Source organism: Myxocyprinus asiaticus, chromosome 43 (genome assembly GCF_019703515.2).
Source record: "Myxocyprinus asiaticus isolate MX2 ecotype Aquarium Trade chromosome 43, UBuf_Myxa_2, whole genome shotgun sequence".
Classification (NCBI taxonomy): Eukaryota; Metazoa; Chordata; class Actinopteri; order Cypriniformes; family Catostomidae; genus Myxocyprinus; species Myxocyprinus asiaticus.
The window spans coordinates 28,187,805-28,203,220 of NC_059386.1; the positions used below are offsets into that span (position 1 = coordinate 28,187,805).

At 37.2% G+C, this 15,416-nt stretch overlaps 1 protein-coding gene across 2 annotated transcripts in view; it reads right to left on the minus strand.

Moving 5' to 3' along the window:
- LOC127433778 (unconventional myosin-XVIIIa-like) overlaps positions 1–11,611 on the minus strand; it is a 63,542-nt gene extending 51,931 nt beyond the window's left edge. For both annotated transcript variants that reach the window (XM_051685971.1, XM_051685970.1), the window contains exons 1-2: positions 11,481–11,611; positions 9,018–10,122 (exon numbers count right to left, since the gene is read on the minus strand). In XM_051685971.1, coding sequence (XP_051541931.1) covers positions 9,018–10,004 — 987 coding nt within the window. In that variant the 5' untranslated portion in view covers positions 10,005–10,122; positions 11,481–11,611. The remainder of the gene's footprint in view (positions 1–9,017; positions 10,123–11,480) is intronic.
- Positions 11,612–15,416: the final 3,805 nt, after the last annotated feature.

Genomic DNA, 15,416 nt, shown 5'->3' on the forward strand with positions numbered 1-15,416 from the left:
GAAGCAAAGCGGGCGCATTTACTTGTACGATTAACCGAAAGTGAAGCGCTGCCAGCTCGTGATGCACAAATAGCTTGCATGCACTACACGAGTCTGTTGGGTATACTGCAATCTCATCACATTTTAACTTTTTATATAAATAAAATAGTCTACTCCTCTCTCGCCGTTGCTGACATGCCAGTGATTACCCCTCCAGCATTGGCACGCGTGCCATAGGTTGCTGAACCCTGACAGTGACTTAAAAGCATAGTTCTCCCCAAAAATGTCAATTCTGTCCTCATTTGCTCACCCATGTTGTTCCAAACTAGTTGGACTTTCTTTTGTGGAACACTTGTATAAGTAAAAAGTCTCAGTCACCATTCACGTCATTGTATGGAAAAGGATGCAATGAATGTGACTGAGGCTAACAAATCTTTTCTGTTCCATGGAAGAGAGAAAGACATATGGATTTGGAACAACATGAAGGTGAGTAAATGATGACAAAAATTCATTTTGAGGTGGACTTGCATTTAGTGTCTGGTTAAACTGGATTGCGGGTTGTTAGTAAATAAGATGCAGGTTTTTGTGCTGAAATGCAGCATGGAAAAATGGGGCAGTACAATTTATAGTGAATTTGCCCCTCTATGTTTAATCACAACCTTTTTTCATCCATTTGAACAAGCAACACACATTATACCAAACAGCTCTCCATAGTGGCATACTCCAGATTTCTGTAGAATCATAATCTTTATATAGAATAACTGCTTCTAGGCCATTCCCAAATCTGTCAAAGCTTTTTCTGTACTCTGAGTGAGAATGGTTTAAAGTGGGGCAGTAAAAATCCCAGTGGGACTCCTGCCCTCCTCAGGCTGGGCAGAACTGGCCACCTACTCATAAAGGGTGCAGTTCGTTACAGCAGCTGGGTTGACATCTTCCATCCTGATAAAATCATCATCTGAGACTGAAGGCACACTGATAAACGTTCTGAATTATTGTCATAAAAATAGTATTCTGTTTGTGTGTTAGTGGTGTTTGGTTACATGTACTGGGAGAGCACTTGGTAACCATTCACAAAACATGGAATAGTGCCTTTGTAAATGTCCCAGATTCTCACCCTCTCCTGTGCCTGAGGAGTTCTGATTCTGTCTGAGTAAATCTGTCCAAAAGCAACTTGGATGCATAAATGTCCTTGCATACAGGCAACTACATTATCCAGGCCAAGGGTTTTCAACCAGAGGTCTGCGGAGAAGATATATATAAAAATGTATAAAAAAGAAACATAGAAAAGATGATATGTATCTTATTAGACTAAATTTCACTAAATTAACATGGAAAGGGTGGGGCATGTGTAACATTTTGTGAATGCAGATGTTTGAATTATGCGTAAAACCGCTAAGCTTTCTGTTTAATTCTGCGGGCACAGCTTCCATGCAGGCCTATTTATTACCCATACATTAAAAAAATAAGTGCTGAATATTTCTTTGTTTGTCCTGCACTATACATACACAAAGAGAAATTACTACTCATTCCAAAAAATTTTCTCTGTGGTTCCACGCCTATAAGTACCTACAAAAAAAAAAAAATCTAATTCTTTTAAGTGTGATAACTGTCAGCAGCTATTTGTGGCTTACTTCAATCTAGTATACTGTATATAGGTTATATACTAAGACATACAGACAGATAGACAAATAGATAGACAGACAGATAGATATAGGTTATATGCTAAGACAGACAGATAGATAGATATACTGTATATAGGTTATACACTCACTGAGCACTTTATTAGGAACACTATGGTCCTAATAAATTGCCTGACATGGTCTTCTGCTGCTGTAGCCCATCTGCCTCAAGGTTCGACATGTGCATTCTGAGATGCTATTCTCTTCACTACAATTGTACAGAGTGGTTATCTAAGTTACTGTAGTCTTTTTGTCAGCTCGAACCAGTCTGGCCATTCTCTGTTGACCTCTCATCAACAAGGCATTTCTGTCCACAGAACTGCTGCTCACAGAATGTTTTTTGTTTTTGGCACAGTTCTGAGTAAACTCTATATGTTGTGTGTGAAAATCCCAGGAGATCAGCAGTTACAGAAATACTCAAACCAGCCCGACTGGCACCAACAATCATGTCACGGTCAGAATCACTGAGATCACAGTTTTTCCACATTCTGATGGTTGATGTGAACATTAACTGAAGATCCTGACCCATATCTGCATGATTTTATGCATTGCACTGCTGCTACACAATTGGCTGATTAGATAATCGCATAAATAAGTAGGTGAACAGGTGTTCTTAATAAAGTGCTCAGTGACTGTATACTAAGACAGAAAGACAGACAGACAGACAGATAGATATACTGTATCTAGGTTATACTAAGATATATATACTGTATATAGGTTATACACTAAGACAGACAAACTGATAGACAGATATACTGAATAACAGGTTATATACCAAGACAGACAGACAGGTAGATATAGGAAATATACTAAGATAGATAGACAGATAGATAAGACAGACAGACAGAGTTGGGAGGGTTACTTTTGAAATGTATTCCACTACAGATTACAGAATACATGCTGTAAAATGTAATTTGTAACTTATTTTGTTAGATTACTCAAGGTAAGTAACGTATTCTAAATACTTTGGATTACTTCTTCAGCACTGGTAGATTTTTTCACTTGTTTTGACTATAAAAACTCTGTCAGTACAGTAAGACAAAATACACATGTTAAAAATACATTCTCTGAAAAACCTAAATATCTTATGCAGTGTTGTTTCTAAAACAAGATTAATCAAATTGATCTAGTTTTAAGGATTTTTAGGTATTTTTACAGGAAAACAACACAAAAATTATCATCAAAAATCATATTCTAACCCTAATATCAAAGGTCTTACTAGAAAAAAGGAAATTATGATCTAACGTGAATTTTCTTGATAAAAAAATATGATTGTGCCTGGTAACGTGCATGTTAATTGGCTAGAAATAGCATTTTAGCTTAGCGTAAAGTTGACAATTTACACAAGGTTTATTTCTATTTCTTCTGCTACAGATTTACTTCAAATTTACTTCTCTGTCTGCTCGTATGAATGTAAAACATCATAAGAAAGTGTTTCACCGCTGTTCAAATGCACTTTGGATCACATCATTTATATGTATAAATGTTTTCCATCTGAAAGGACTAAATATTAAATGAAACAAATGACAATAAAATGCAAAGTAATCTCTTCAGTAATCAAAATACTTTTTGAATGTAACTATTCTAAATACCAAAGATTTAAATTGTAACTGTAGTGGAATACAGTTACTTATATTTTGTATTTTAAATACGTATCCCGTTACATGTATTTCATTACTCCCCAACACTGTAGATAGATAAACTTTAATGGTGATGCTTGGTGTTCCAAAATAACGGTCAGACTTTGACACTGAGATTTCTCTGGTTATCCATTAACAGAAAGCGTGTAAAGGGTGGAGGTCTCTCCACACACACACACACACACACACACACACACACACACACACAACCCCATTCAAACATGAGCAAGCAAGCACAACAACAGGTTTAGTTGGAGTGATTGCAGGTTCCTGTGACTCAGACCAGTTAAGAGGAGGCGATGTGATCCACTCCACACTCATTTGATTAGCTTGACCAAAACCTCTACAAAAACCTGTATATTTCCATATTCACATCTGATGTAATGCTGCTTGTGTAAAGAGCTGCTCTGTTTGTAAGATCAGGATCTAATATGGCCAGATGATCTCAGCTGCACCATTATAAACCTCTTATGGTTCGAATTACCAAATATGAATGTGCACAAACACAATATTCTATATTTTTTAAACTCCCCCATGTTTTTCTATACGTCATGATTAAATCACTCTATGCACTCTGATCTCCTCACAGAGCTTTAGTTCCGCACTGAGTTTGATAAAAATTAACATGCCAGCATTTGGATTTCAGCATAAAAACAAGTATGCTGCATTTTGAATACTATTGTAAAATCTAAGTTTTCTTTTGGATGTAAAATCATTTGTTGTTAAATTGAAAATATATTTAAGGGCAATAAATATCAAGTTGAAAAATGACGTCACCATTATTCAAAATATATTTGGTTTAATAATAACTTTAATTTGTCAAAATTAATTGAAAAAAACTTACACCCTATAGATTGTGTTGTTTGTGTTGTCTCCCAACCTTCAAAAAAATCCTTATAAACTAATTAAAAAAAACATATGCACACAAATATACTATATTTAAAAGAGTTGATATCAGTAGACCAATTCGTAGAAAAAACAGGTCCTTATTTAATAGATGTGTACAATGCAAAATTTGTCACCCTGTGACAGTTGCAGGTTAAGCAAAGAAAAAAAAAAACGTTTTTGCATCTATAATATAATGTTCTGAGTAACAACTTCTGATTTCTATTTTCTTTTCAAGCTTAAATGTCAAGCACCCAAAAAATAGGAAAATATAACCTTCATCATGACTTCCTACGTGAGTTGTGGCATTTATTGTCTGAGAAAATGGCTGTTGAAGTTTTGAAATATCAGAGGAATCATTATGACAGATGATTGCAGGAACAAAAAGAGCTGATGTCACCCAAAGCATCTGACATTGTCTTATAAGATTACAAAAATATTCACTTCAAAATGTCACCTTAAATATTTTTCTTTTCTGTTATCAGAAGACCCATCAATGCTTTACAACATAACACTAAAATTTACTATAAGAACTGTCAGGTCAACAGAGTAGCCCATACTCTGAAACTGGGACGTTCGCTCAGCTGTGCCAGTTTGTAGGGACATAAATATGCCACAGAGCAACCAGGGAATACAGCAAAGGAAAGAGAGCAGACACAGTAAAGAATTTCTAATGCTTCTGTAGTCTGCAAACAGTAAAACAAATATTTTTACCATTTACCAGGAGATGGAATGTGACCTCATGAATATTTTCTAAACATATTTTGGGGAAATATCCTAATGTATTAGGATACAATTCTGTGAATTGTCAAAAAGACTCTTTTGGTCTTTGAATTTCTCCATTTAAATACCCCATGAAATCAAAGGGGGTATTTACACATGGTGGTTTCTTGCAATTTTACTTATCGGATAGCTATCCGATTATGAAAAGACCAAGTTTAAATGCCCTCCAAGACGGACTCGAGACGGAGATGTGACAAGGAGGAGGGCGTGGCCGGGCCGTGAGGGTGCACGAGTAGAGGTCTTCACGGGTCCACTCTAACCCGAGGACCCGAGACCCATACGGGTTCGGATCCACGTTATATACGGTCAGCCGGGTTGGGTCCCATTCCGTTGCTGCGCGACCCGGGTCAGTTTAACAATGTGTAATACCCGAGTCGATCCGAGAAGACCTGGCCTTGATCAGACAGTGCTGATGATGATGGTGCTGTGTGTGTGTGTTGTAACTTGCAACATTGTATAATTAGGATGAGAAAGTGCGGGCCGGGAAATAAGGTGAAAAACGGAGCGGAGCCACAATGAGCTGAGTGACGTCAGAGGCAGAGCGGAGTTAATGCACACGATAGCAAATTAGCCATGCTAACGTTAAATGAGGTGGCAATGAACGAGCAATCGTTATTATAGTTCAAAAGGGCAAACAGTCGAAGTTATCTTATGCGAGATACAAAAAAACTGCAAAGCTGATTCATGTTTGTCATCCGTCACTGTGACAGCAAGTGGACTTTTGAAGCTGAAATAATGAGTGGATTAGCTATGCTGTTTCAATCAGCAAGAGAGGAATCACAGAAAACCTGGATATATATTACCAACTTTCTTGGCAAGGAGGATGGATTATATGCATCATGGCCAGGCACAGGGGAGAAGGCTATTAACGTTACATTAGGTAAGATACAAAGTGTCGATTGGGTCTGTGTCTCCCGGCCGGGTCCGGGTCCCAGATTTCAAACAATAGACGGTCCAGTTCGGGTCCGGGTCCGGCATTTCTCGGTTCTGCATTGGTACGGGTCCAAGCTTTCAAATAATAGACGGGTCCGGTTCGGGTCCAGGTAGTACATATCCGGGTCTCTTTGGGTTCGAGAACAAATTTTTGGACCCGCGAAGACCTCTAGTGCCGAGTCACCTAATCAGCGGGAGAGAGAGATAAAGGGGAGCCGGAGACACCGGTTAGAGAGAGAAAAAGACACAAACAGCCGCTGTGTCCATGTGTTTGTGTTTAAGTTTATTTAAGTTCATTTTATGTTATTAAAACTTACGTTGACTGTTGCCGCCTCCTCCTTGCCCACCTAACCAATTACATGATATAAATCCAGTCAATCCGGAGGTGGTTTGAGACGCATTCCATTCTAAAATCGGTCAAGTGTTCATGCATCTGGCTGTTCAAGCCAAATCTGTAAACATTAATCCACCCAAACAGCGCTACGTCAGCGTAGGAAAAAATGTGAAACATAACAGCTGCTACCAAGTATTTGCCGGTGTCGCACAATAAATTAAACCAAATTGAGAAATTTAAAATATCTGAGAAATAACTTTTTCTTCATTTATTTGATGCATATTGCTGAAGAAACTGAAACTAAACACTGACAAGGAGCTCAGCTAACCCGCATGGAAATATCTTACCTACAACAAGCCCGAGGGGAAAAATACACAGTGAGCACACTCACAGACACACAAGCACACTGGGCAAAGTCTCTTGGAATCAAATAATAAAACACATCTTTTAAATTTGCCCGGCATTAGCATAATCATAGAAGTGAAATCAATTTTATTTGCATATAGTGCGGCAAACAATCTGAATTGAAGATCATGATTATTCAATCGGATAGCAATCCGATCAGTAAAAACTAGGCTTAGGATCAATGCCTTTTTCACACATCGATAATTGGATGATTTTCCCGATGATTATCGATATATATCGGGATTTTTTTTTATAGTTATAAATAGGGCTGCTTGTTGCACAATAGTCTTTGTCTCTTCAGATATATTTCTCAACACATCTTTAATAAAGTGTGGGTAAATTAAAGGGGGTTGCACACCGGACACATCTGGCAGATGACATGGCATGTTCTAAAATTCAAAACAATTATTTATTTTCTACAAAGGTACGCACACACCGCCAATGCTCAGCGTCAACATTCTGAACATTCTGAAGTGCCACGGTGCGCAACTCACATAGTTTTCCATTCAATTCGACCCAAATCATTATCAAAGGACAAAGTTTATTTACTCTAGCCAACGCTGGATGATCTATTGTGAACATCTTTCATAGAGCCTATTTTCAGTTACAAATATGCGGGTATTTATCACTTTGTGGGGACCAAATGTCCCCATAAGGATAGTAAAACTCGAAATTTTTGATGTTGTGGGGACATTTTGTCGGTCTCCATGAGGAAAACAGTTTATAAATCACACTAAACAATGTTTTTTTGAAAATGTAGAAATGCAGAAAGTTTTCTGTGAGGGGTAGGGTTAGGGAATAGAATCTATAGTTTGTACAGTATAAAAACCATTATGTCTATGGAAAGTCCCCATAAAACATGGAAACCAGTGTGTGTATGTTGTTCTGTGGTTTGACAGCTTGAATGAAAGCTGTCAATTCAAGGCTACATACAGAGACATTGCATAATAAACATCGTCATTTCTAATCATTCAGTTTGCGCAGTTTCACCAGTTTATTAAACTAACCTGCTCATCAACATCACTTTGTTCATTCTTGAAGAAGTACAAAAACTTTGGACTGCTATATGCACCAAATCAGCTCGTCCTGTGTGTGTGTGTGTGTGTGTGTGTGTGTGTGTTTGAGAGCAAGAGAGAAATGTTATATTACAGCAGACTGTTAAACAGAGGCCAACTGAGAGGATTGGAAAGCATGCAAATTGGGCTTCTAATTTAAATGACGGCTAATTTTAAAATATTGATGCCTCAAAAATATATCGATAAAATAACGTGCCGATCAATAATCGATATTTTATGACACCCCAAGTAAAAACGCATGAAGTGACCATGTGTAAATACTCCCAAAAGTGCAGTTTTAATTTCTGTGTTCATGCATTCCATATTAAAACAGTACATTTGTGCAGGACATATCAAAAAGTTAAAAAAAAAAAAAAAGCCAATTTATTTACATTACAGCCATGAACCTTGCTTTGCTTCTTGCTAGGCAGTTGCAGGAGGATTGATTGGACAAAAATATGTGAAGTGCAAGATGAGTCATCAATATTTTTGGTCTGTTTATCTGCTAAAGGTTAACTTTTTCAGCTTTTAGGAGTACACTAGTATTTAGATGGCTTTAAAGCTAATAGACGTGGAATAAAAACCACAAATCTCCAATTTTGATTTCATTGGGTCTTTAACGGCATAGTGGACATAAGAATGGACCTTTAAGGCTTGCACTCTCTTTCTCTATTTCTTTGCCACTCATTCTGTTCAGATGAGTCTGTACCATCTTCCATAATGGGACTCTACAAAGGCACATGTGCATTATTGATAGGAGAGACAAACACATTAAACAGACGTTATTAGCACCCCCCCCCCCCCCCCAAGCCATCTCACTGAAACTCTACACTGTTGACATCATCAACAGCTCTCTGCACAACAGCCTTTTCAGATATCCACAGGAATGCAACATGTTAATCCTTCAGGCTGTAACTGATCTTCCATCTGAAAAGTTGCTGATCTAATCTAAAACGTACAACACGTACCCAAAAACTGTATCAGTTTGCCTGAGAAACATCTAAGAGAGTGTTCGTAACAAAACAGACTAACAGGCACCAGTTGATCCTAATCACTCTTTGAAATAAAATACTGAAAGCTCTGATTTACTTTTCTGTATGTTGACACAATCTCATTGAGAAGCCTTTTTTCCCTACTTTTATTGATGAAGATAAGAACATTTTGTGGAAAAGAAAGAAGAAATGGACACAATCCGGACTCAAACTCACGCCGCACGCATAATCTTTGTGATAATAACAAAGTGTAACATTTTGTTGTTACACACTCAATATGGTTAGGTTTAGGAGTAAGTTTAGGGTTAGCTGATCTACAGGAACACACTCACCTCACAAACCTCCTGGTATGGGCCTCTGGAGTTCCTTAACCAGCAGCGACTCAGCTCACTCAACTCTACGATTGGCTGTACCTTTAGACGTACCGTCTCTCCAGACTGCCTGATCATCTCCACTATCTCATCTCTGTTTTTACTTTCAACATTCTGTCCGTTGATCTCCACTAGGCGGTCACCTGGCACAAGCCCCAAAGTGAGGACCTTATTCCCAGCACCAGGTTCAGCAAAGTGGACCACTCTTCGGTAAAGTGACCCATCGGACCGCTGGTCCACAACAGTGCTACGACGAAGGGAAAAGCCAAAATCCCCTGTGTTGCGTCGCTGAAGTTCCAACTCTCTAGGCACAGGAACCTGTGGTGGTGCCAGAGCAGGCAAGCGCAGGTCTGCTGGGAATGTTCTATCAATTATCTCAGGGATCTGGACCTTCTTATCAGGGGCGACTGAGTGGGACGTATATAGTGGCTGTGGATTGAATATTTTGACCTCAACTTGAGGCGAGGGATTGGCTGAGTTCTGCCCTGATGGTGCAGCCGACCCTGAAGGACTTTCCTCTTTGCTCTTCTGTGAGAAAGAAAATCGCTTCATAATTTGCCCCACCTGGGAGTTTTGCTTCGTCAGACTGCCAAACTTGGCCGGCCGTTCCTTGACAAATGACTGGTGGCTGTCTTGCACCCCTTTAATGTCATCGCAGGACCTTGTGGTGATCATGTGACCCTGACTAAAAACTTTCTCAATATCCAGGTCTGCCAGGCTGAGCTCTGTGTTTCTGACTACTTTGATTGGGATAGGGTTAGATATCTCCAGCTTCCCTTTGGAATCCCGTTTAGATCCGCTTCGATGACGGTTAAAGAAACCTCTCCTCATGCCCACTTCCTCTAAACTCTTCAGCTCAGCCTGAGACATCCGTTCTTTCTTCTCCTTTTTCTCCTTCTTTGCTCCATACTTCTCCTTGTCTTTATCTTTCTTCATCAGGTGGAACATGATTAAGCCCAGATAATGAATCTACCAATCTAATGTTGGTTTTTTTCACAACCTAAAGGTGCTGGCATTCAGTCATGCCCACAGCACCAAGGTCACACCAACAACAGGTGAAGATGACCTGTAAAACATAAGAATGACAAGCACAAAACATTGTTTTTATACTTCCTCTCTTTTGCAGTGAATGTTGGAGTCCTGGACCAAGGTTTTAAACAAATATATATATATATATATATATATATATATATATATATATATATATATATATATATATATATATATATATATTATTTATTTATTTATAGGCTATTATAAAACAAACAATAAAAAGGCGATTTTGCCTTTTCTATAGCCAGCCATAGCCTGTGAAATTAAATTCTCTACATTTTTAACTCATGTCTTAAGACTTATATATATTCATTGGCCTTTGAGTGAAAGTAACTTGTATGTTGGTTGTTTCTTATTGTTAGTCTTTGTATGGTTATTCATTTTTGGTGTCTTATACAGTTATTTGTATTGTATTGTTTTAATCGCCCAAGTAAAACACTTATGTAGACCATTTGTTTGCCAGCTATACTGTGTATTATCGGCACAACATCCTTTTTATGTTCGCACTGGCACACCACCTAGCATAATATTTAATTCAGATGTCAAGCAGTTCTTCAAATAATCAATATTTGTTCCTCTGTGATTCTATTTTTTAAGCGATTAGCATTGCTCGGCTAAGTAAAACACATAATTTATTCATCAAAAGATAAACGTTTCAAGGAAGCACGTGACGGCAGACCCTGCGTGACGTTACGCACTCCCATTGGCTGTTCTTACCTTTCCTGACAGGTACAAATCGAAAAGAGAGTCGAACGGCTGTTTAACTACCAACCACAATTACTAAACTGCTAAAGCAGTGACAAAACTATGAATTAAAACACAGCATTAGTGAACAATGATCTTAAATCAATCAGCTTATCCCGATTATCCAAGAAAAACGAGTACAATCAGTCACTTCCTGAAACTCCTTATCTCCCCCTGAATGTTGAAACGCACTGTTTTCCTCTTTAAAGGGAATAACACTCTTTTTTCATGAACTGAAAGTCAATTTAACACGATATTTGAATATATGCGGGCAAGGCTTGAAATCACATGCATAATAATCTGTTATTTTTAAAGATGAGTTCAACGCCAAATAAAAACGATATGCATAAACTCTCATTGATTCAGTTCTGAATGTAATTTTCCGATGTTTTTATCTATCAAAATATTTGAGCCATTAATATTTTACCCCATAATGCAGTATTTAAGGCATACATACATGCATCTTTGATGTCGTATAAAATATATCACAACATATGGGTTTAAGGTGAATGATTTAGTGCGCGTAATGCGCTTCTAAGCCTCTTTATTCCGCAAAAACGTAACAGACAGTATGTTTACATGTATAACAAAACAAACCCAAATGCTGATAAAGAGAATCAAACTTACCGTTGAAACAGTGCTGAAATAGCTCAGCGATGCCCGGTGCCCACTGAACTGCTGCACCGGTGAGGTGGAAACGCGTCTCAAGCGTTTGACGGTCAGTGGGACACACGCGCAGACTGAGCGCGCGACCCGCGCACACACACCACTGAAATGATCTGCTCAAGAGGAGTTTTAAACACTTCTCTGCATCTCTTCTGCATGATTGAGCTGTCAGTAGGTAGTTCGCACAGACCCAACACTTACAGTGCATTATTAATATATTACAGAATAAACTAATATATCAGTATGGTATAAGTATTATATTATATACGTATTCAATACTTTTAATATTTGTAGTATTTTAAAGATTCAAGTATTGCAAAATAATTGCAAAATTTTGCAAAATTAGCTGCAAAAATAAAGGGTATCTTGTGAGCACTTGCTGCTATTTCACACATGACAATAAAAGAATGAGCACAAACTGGTCCAGAATAAATTATTTAATCAATTAAAATAATGACAAACAATTTTAATTTTTTACTCTGTGCTTGTGCATTGTGTGATTTAAATGTATGGCTCGAGTGTTTCGACTACATTCACTAAAATTCATTCAGATCCATTTAACGATTCAGTGACCATTTCTGGTGATGCCAGAAGGTGGTGACAAATAAGTGTCTTGTGTGAAATGAGTTAGTCACTGAATTAACGATCAAAAGAAAATTTTTATCTTTTAATATTTGTATGTCTACTGACCTACAAAGAGACTTTAGTAGAGGTTTTAAGCATTTTTTTTTTAAAGTTTTTGAGCTGCTGAGCATGACCTTTATCAAAGGACAACAATAATAGTCTTATAATAATTATAATGAGTTTCAATAACATCTGTACGTTTTCATGTACACAAAAGTGTGTCTACATATCTATTCACTTCAATAAAATGCTTAAGTGTTCTAAGAGCACAGGCGATCTATCTTTTTTCCTCCAGTTTGAAGGAATACTGACATTAAAAATAGCTTTAAATATATAACACAGATCTAGTAATCTGCTTAAATTGGCAAAAACAACCAATAAAACTATTACCTCACAAACATAATTTAAAAAGCATAACTTAATGAAGACTCATGCACTGAAATAAACTCGACTTACAATGTGTGCTTAAAAGAAGGATTGTCCATTGTTTTGTTTTTTCTGCAGTGCATTTCACATAATGATGCCAATCAAGAACAATATGCTGATAAATAACTCTCATTTGTCTGTTCCTCGTGTCTAGATTATTAATTTAGATCAACATCAGTGTCGATAAATGAGCATTGTTGAAAGCAACTTTGTAGAAATGAATGGAGCCGCATTGATTAGACTGTCTGACTGACGTCTTTTGCATAAGTGTTTTTTCGGCTAATGAAACTCACCTGTGATTGGCTGGATGGTCGCTCAATCAGCCCAAAGTAACAAAATGCAAAGAATACTGTATATAAATCCACCATTTGGACTTGTATGGGTTTAGCTTGGAAAAGTGTGGATGACAAAAATCACCTTTTTAAAGAGTGTGGGCCCCACATCCCCCATGGCTGCTACGCCCTTGCCACTCACATTAAAATGAAGACTCCAGTCATATCAGTAACCTTATAAAATATGTTTTATTCTACATGGAGAGGGTCTGCACATGGGGGCTGCCATGTTAGAATCACATGACCAGCCGAATACTACTCGCTTAATCTCAGTAACCATCCTGTTATTTGACACTTTTACTCATTGATTAAAGTAATCATGGCTGACTGTGAATACTAAGTTTCTACAGTGGCATCTGAAACTGAAAACTGTTGATTTTAAATAATGCTGGTGTCATTGTAAGTCCAATATGACACAGATAAAAGTTACCGAGTGTACCTTTAAAGGTTCACCTAGCGGCTTGGATGCAGCATCATTTAAAATCAATAGTTTTCAGTTTCAGATGCCATTGTAGAAATTTAGGATTCACAGTCAGCCATGATTACTTTAATCAAAGAGTGAAAGTGTCATATAACCAGACGGTTACTGAGATTAAGCGAGTAGTATTCGGCTGGTCATGTGATTCTAACATGGCAGCCCCCATGTGCAGATCCTCTCCATGTAGAATAAAACATCTTTTATAAGGTTACTGATATGACTGGAGTCTTCATTTTAATGTGACTGGCCATGATTTCATACATATATTCAAAGGAGCAAAAACCATATATGCAAGGTATGCAATGCATAGGGTCGCCATGTAAAGGGGGGCGCCAGCAGCTCACTAAAGGTGGTGCAATCGGCCTCCTCGACCCCTCCAACATCAACCATTCACTTCCATTGTAAGTGCCTTACTCGAACCCACTTTTGTGGTTTTTTTAAAGAAAAGAAGGGGCAAGTCAAGAATATTTTTTATGATAATCAGTATTATGCCGATTTAGCTTAAACTGTATTGAAACCGGAATATTCCTTACAGTAAAAATACAGATAAAAATAAAATAAAAGTAAGCTAAGGACTATAAGGTAGTGTATTAGACCAAGTATACTGTATAAGAATAAATATTAAGTTGTAATCAAGAGAATCTAGTGGGCTGTTTCATTTCTATGGGCATAGCGCCCTCCTCTGGTCCACAAACTTCCCTGTTTGCAATGTTTTTGTGACTCCAGTTATGTACAAAAATAATCCTGAAAATTCCCATCTGTTGCATATTCGTGATGTTTCAGTAATTCATATTAATAAACCTCCTCACCAATAGGTACTAGTCTTGGAGTCTGACTTCATGAAGAAAGTACAAAGATGCAAGAAATGAAAGGAATATTTCGGGTTCAACACAAGTTGAGCTCAGTTAACATTTGTTGCATAACACTGATTACCATAAAAATAAATGTAATTATTTAAAAATTAAGAATCGAGGTTCCAGTGAGGCACTTATACAATGGAAGGGAATGGGGCCAATCCGTAAACGTTAACATACTCACTGTTTCAAAAGTATAGCCACAAGACATAAACAATATTTATGTTAACATGATTTTAGTGTGATAAAATCACTTACTAAACCTTTCTGTTTAAAGGTAGCCAACTTTACAACTTTGTTGCCAAGATGGTATAATGTCAACAAACCCTAAACAGACTGTAAAAATTACTTTACAGCTAAATAATACATGCGTTTTAACAGAAGAATTAATGTAAGTGCTTTTTTATTATAAGCTTCACATTTCTGCCTTTCAACCCTCCAAAACTTGGCCCCATTCACTTCCATTGTAAGTGCCTCACTGTAACCTCAATATATACACACACACATATATATATATATATATATATATATATATATATATATATATATATATATATATATTTTTTTTTTTTTTTTTTTTTTTTTTTAAAGAAAAGGACAGACGGTCAAAATAATTTTTTGTGGTAATCAACATTATGCGACAAATGCTATTGATTGTGCTTAACTTGTATTTAACCCTGAATATTCATTTAAGCTACTCAAAAATGTGTCCACGTGTCCATAAAACTGACTAAATGAAACAAATCATCAACATATACTATTGATAATACAAACGTATCAGCCAAGCCACAAACAATAAGCTTTTCAAAGAAATTGCTCCTTTTTCCCTGCCTTTTGTATCTGGGAGCCACAAAATGTTTCTGATAGCTACAACTTCAACCTCATAAACTTTGATTTGGAAACTTAGAAACACGAATGTCTAAATAATGCTCCTATTAATTAAACTGTTAAAATTCGACAGACAGCCAAGCAAAAAACAATGATTATAGTATTTCTGAAAAACTATTTGCATGACCTTGTAAGAGCTCTTGACCTATCAGAAAGGAACCCTGCCTAAAATAAATCTGGTTAAGTTAATTATGAAACGACCCTAAAATAGACGAGACTGTCTGAGATTTCAGCTAAACGTTCTAGTGTGGGTTGTCTTGGGTGGATTTATAAGAACAACGGTCCACATTTCCCG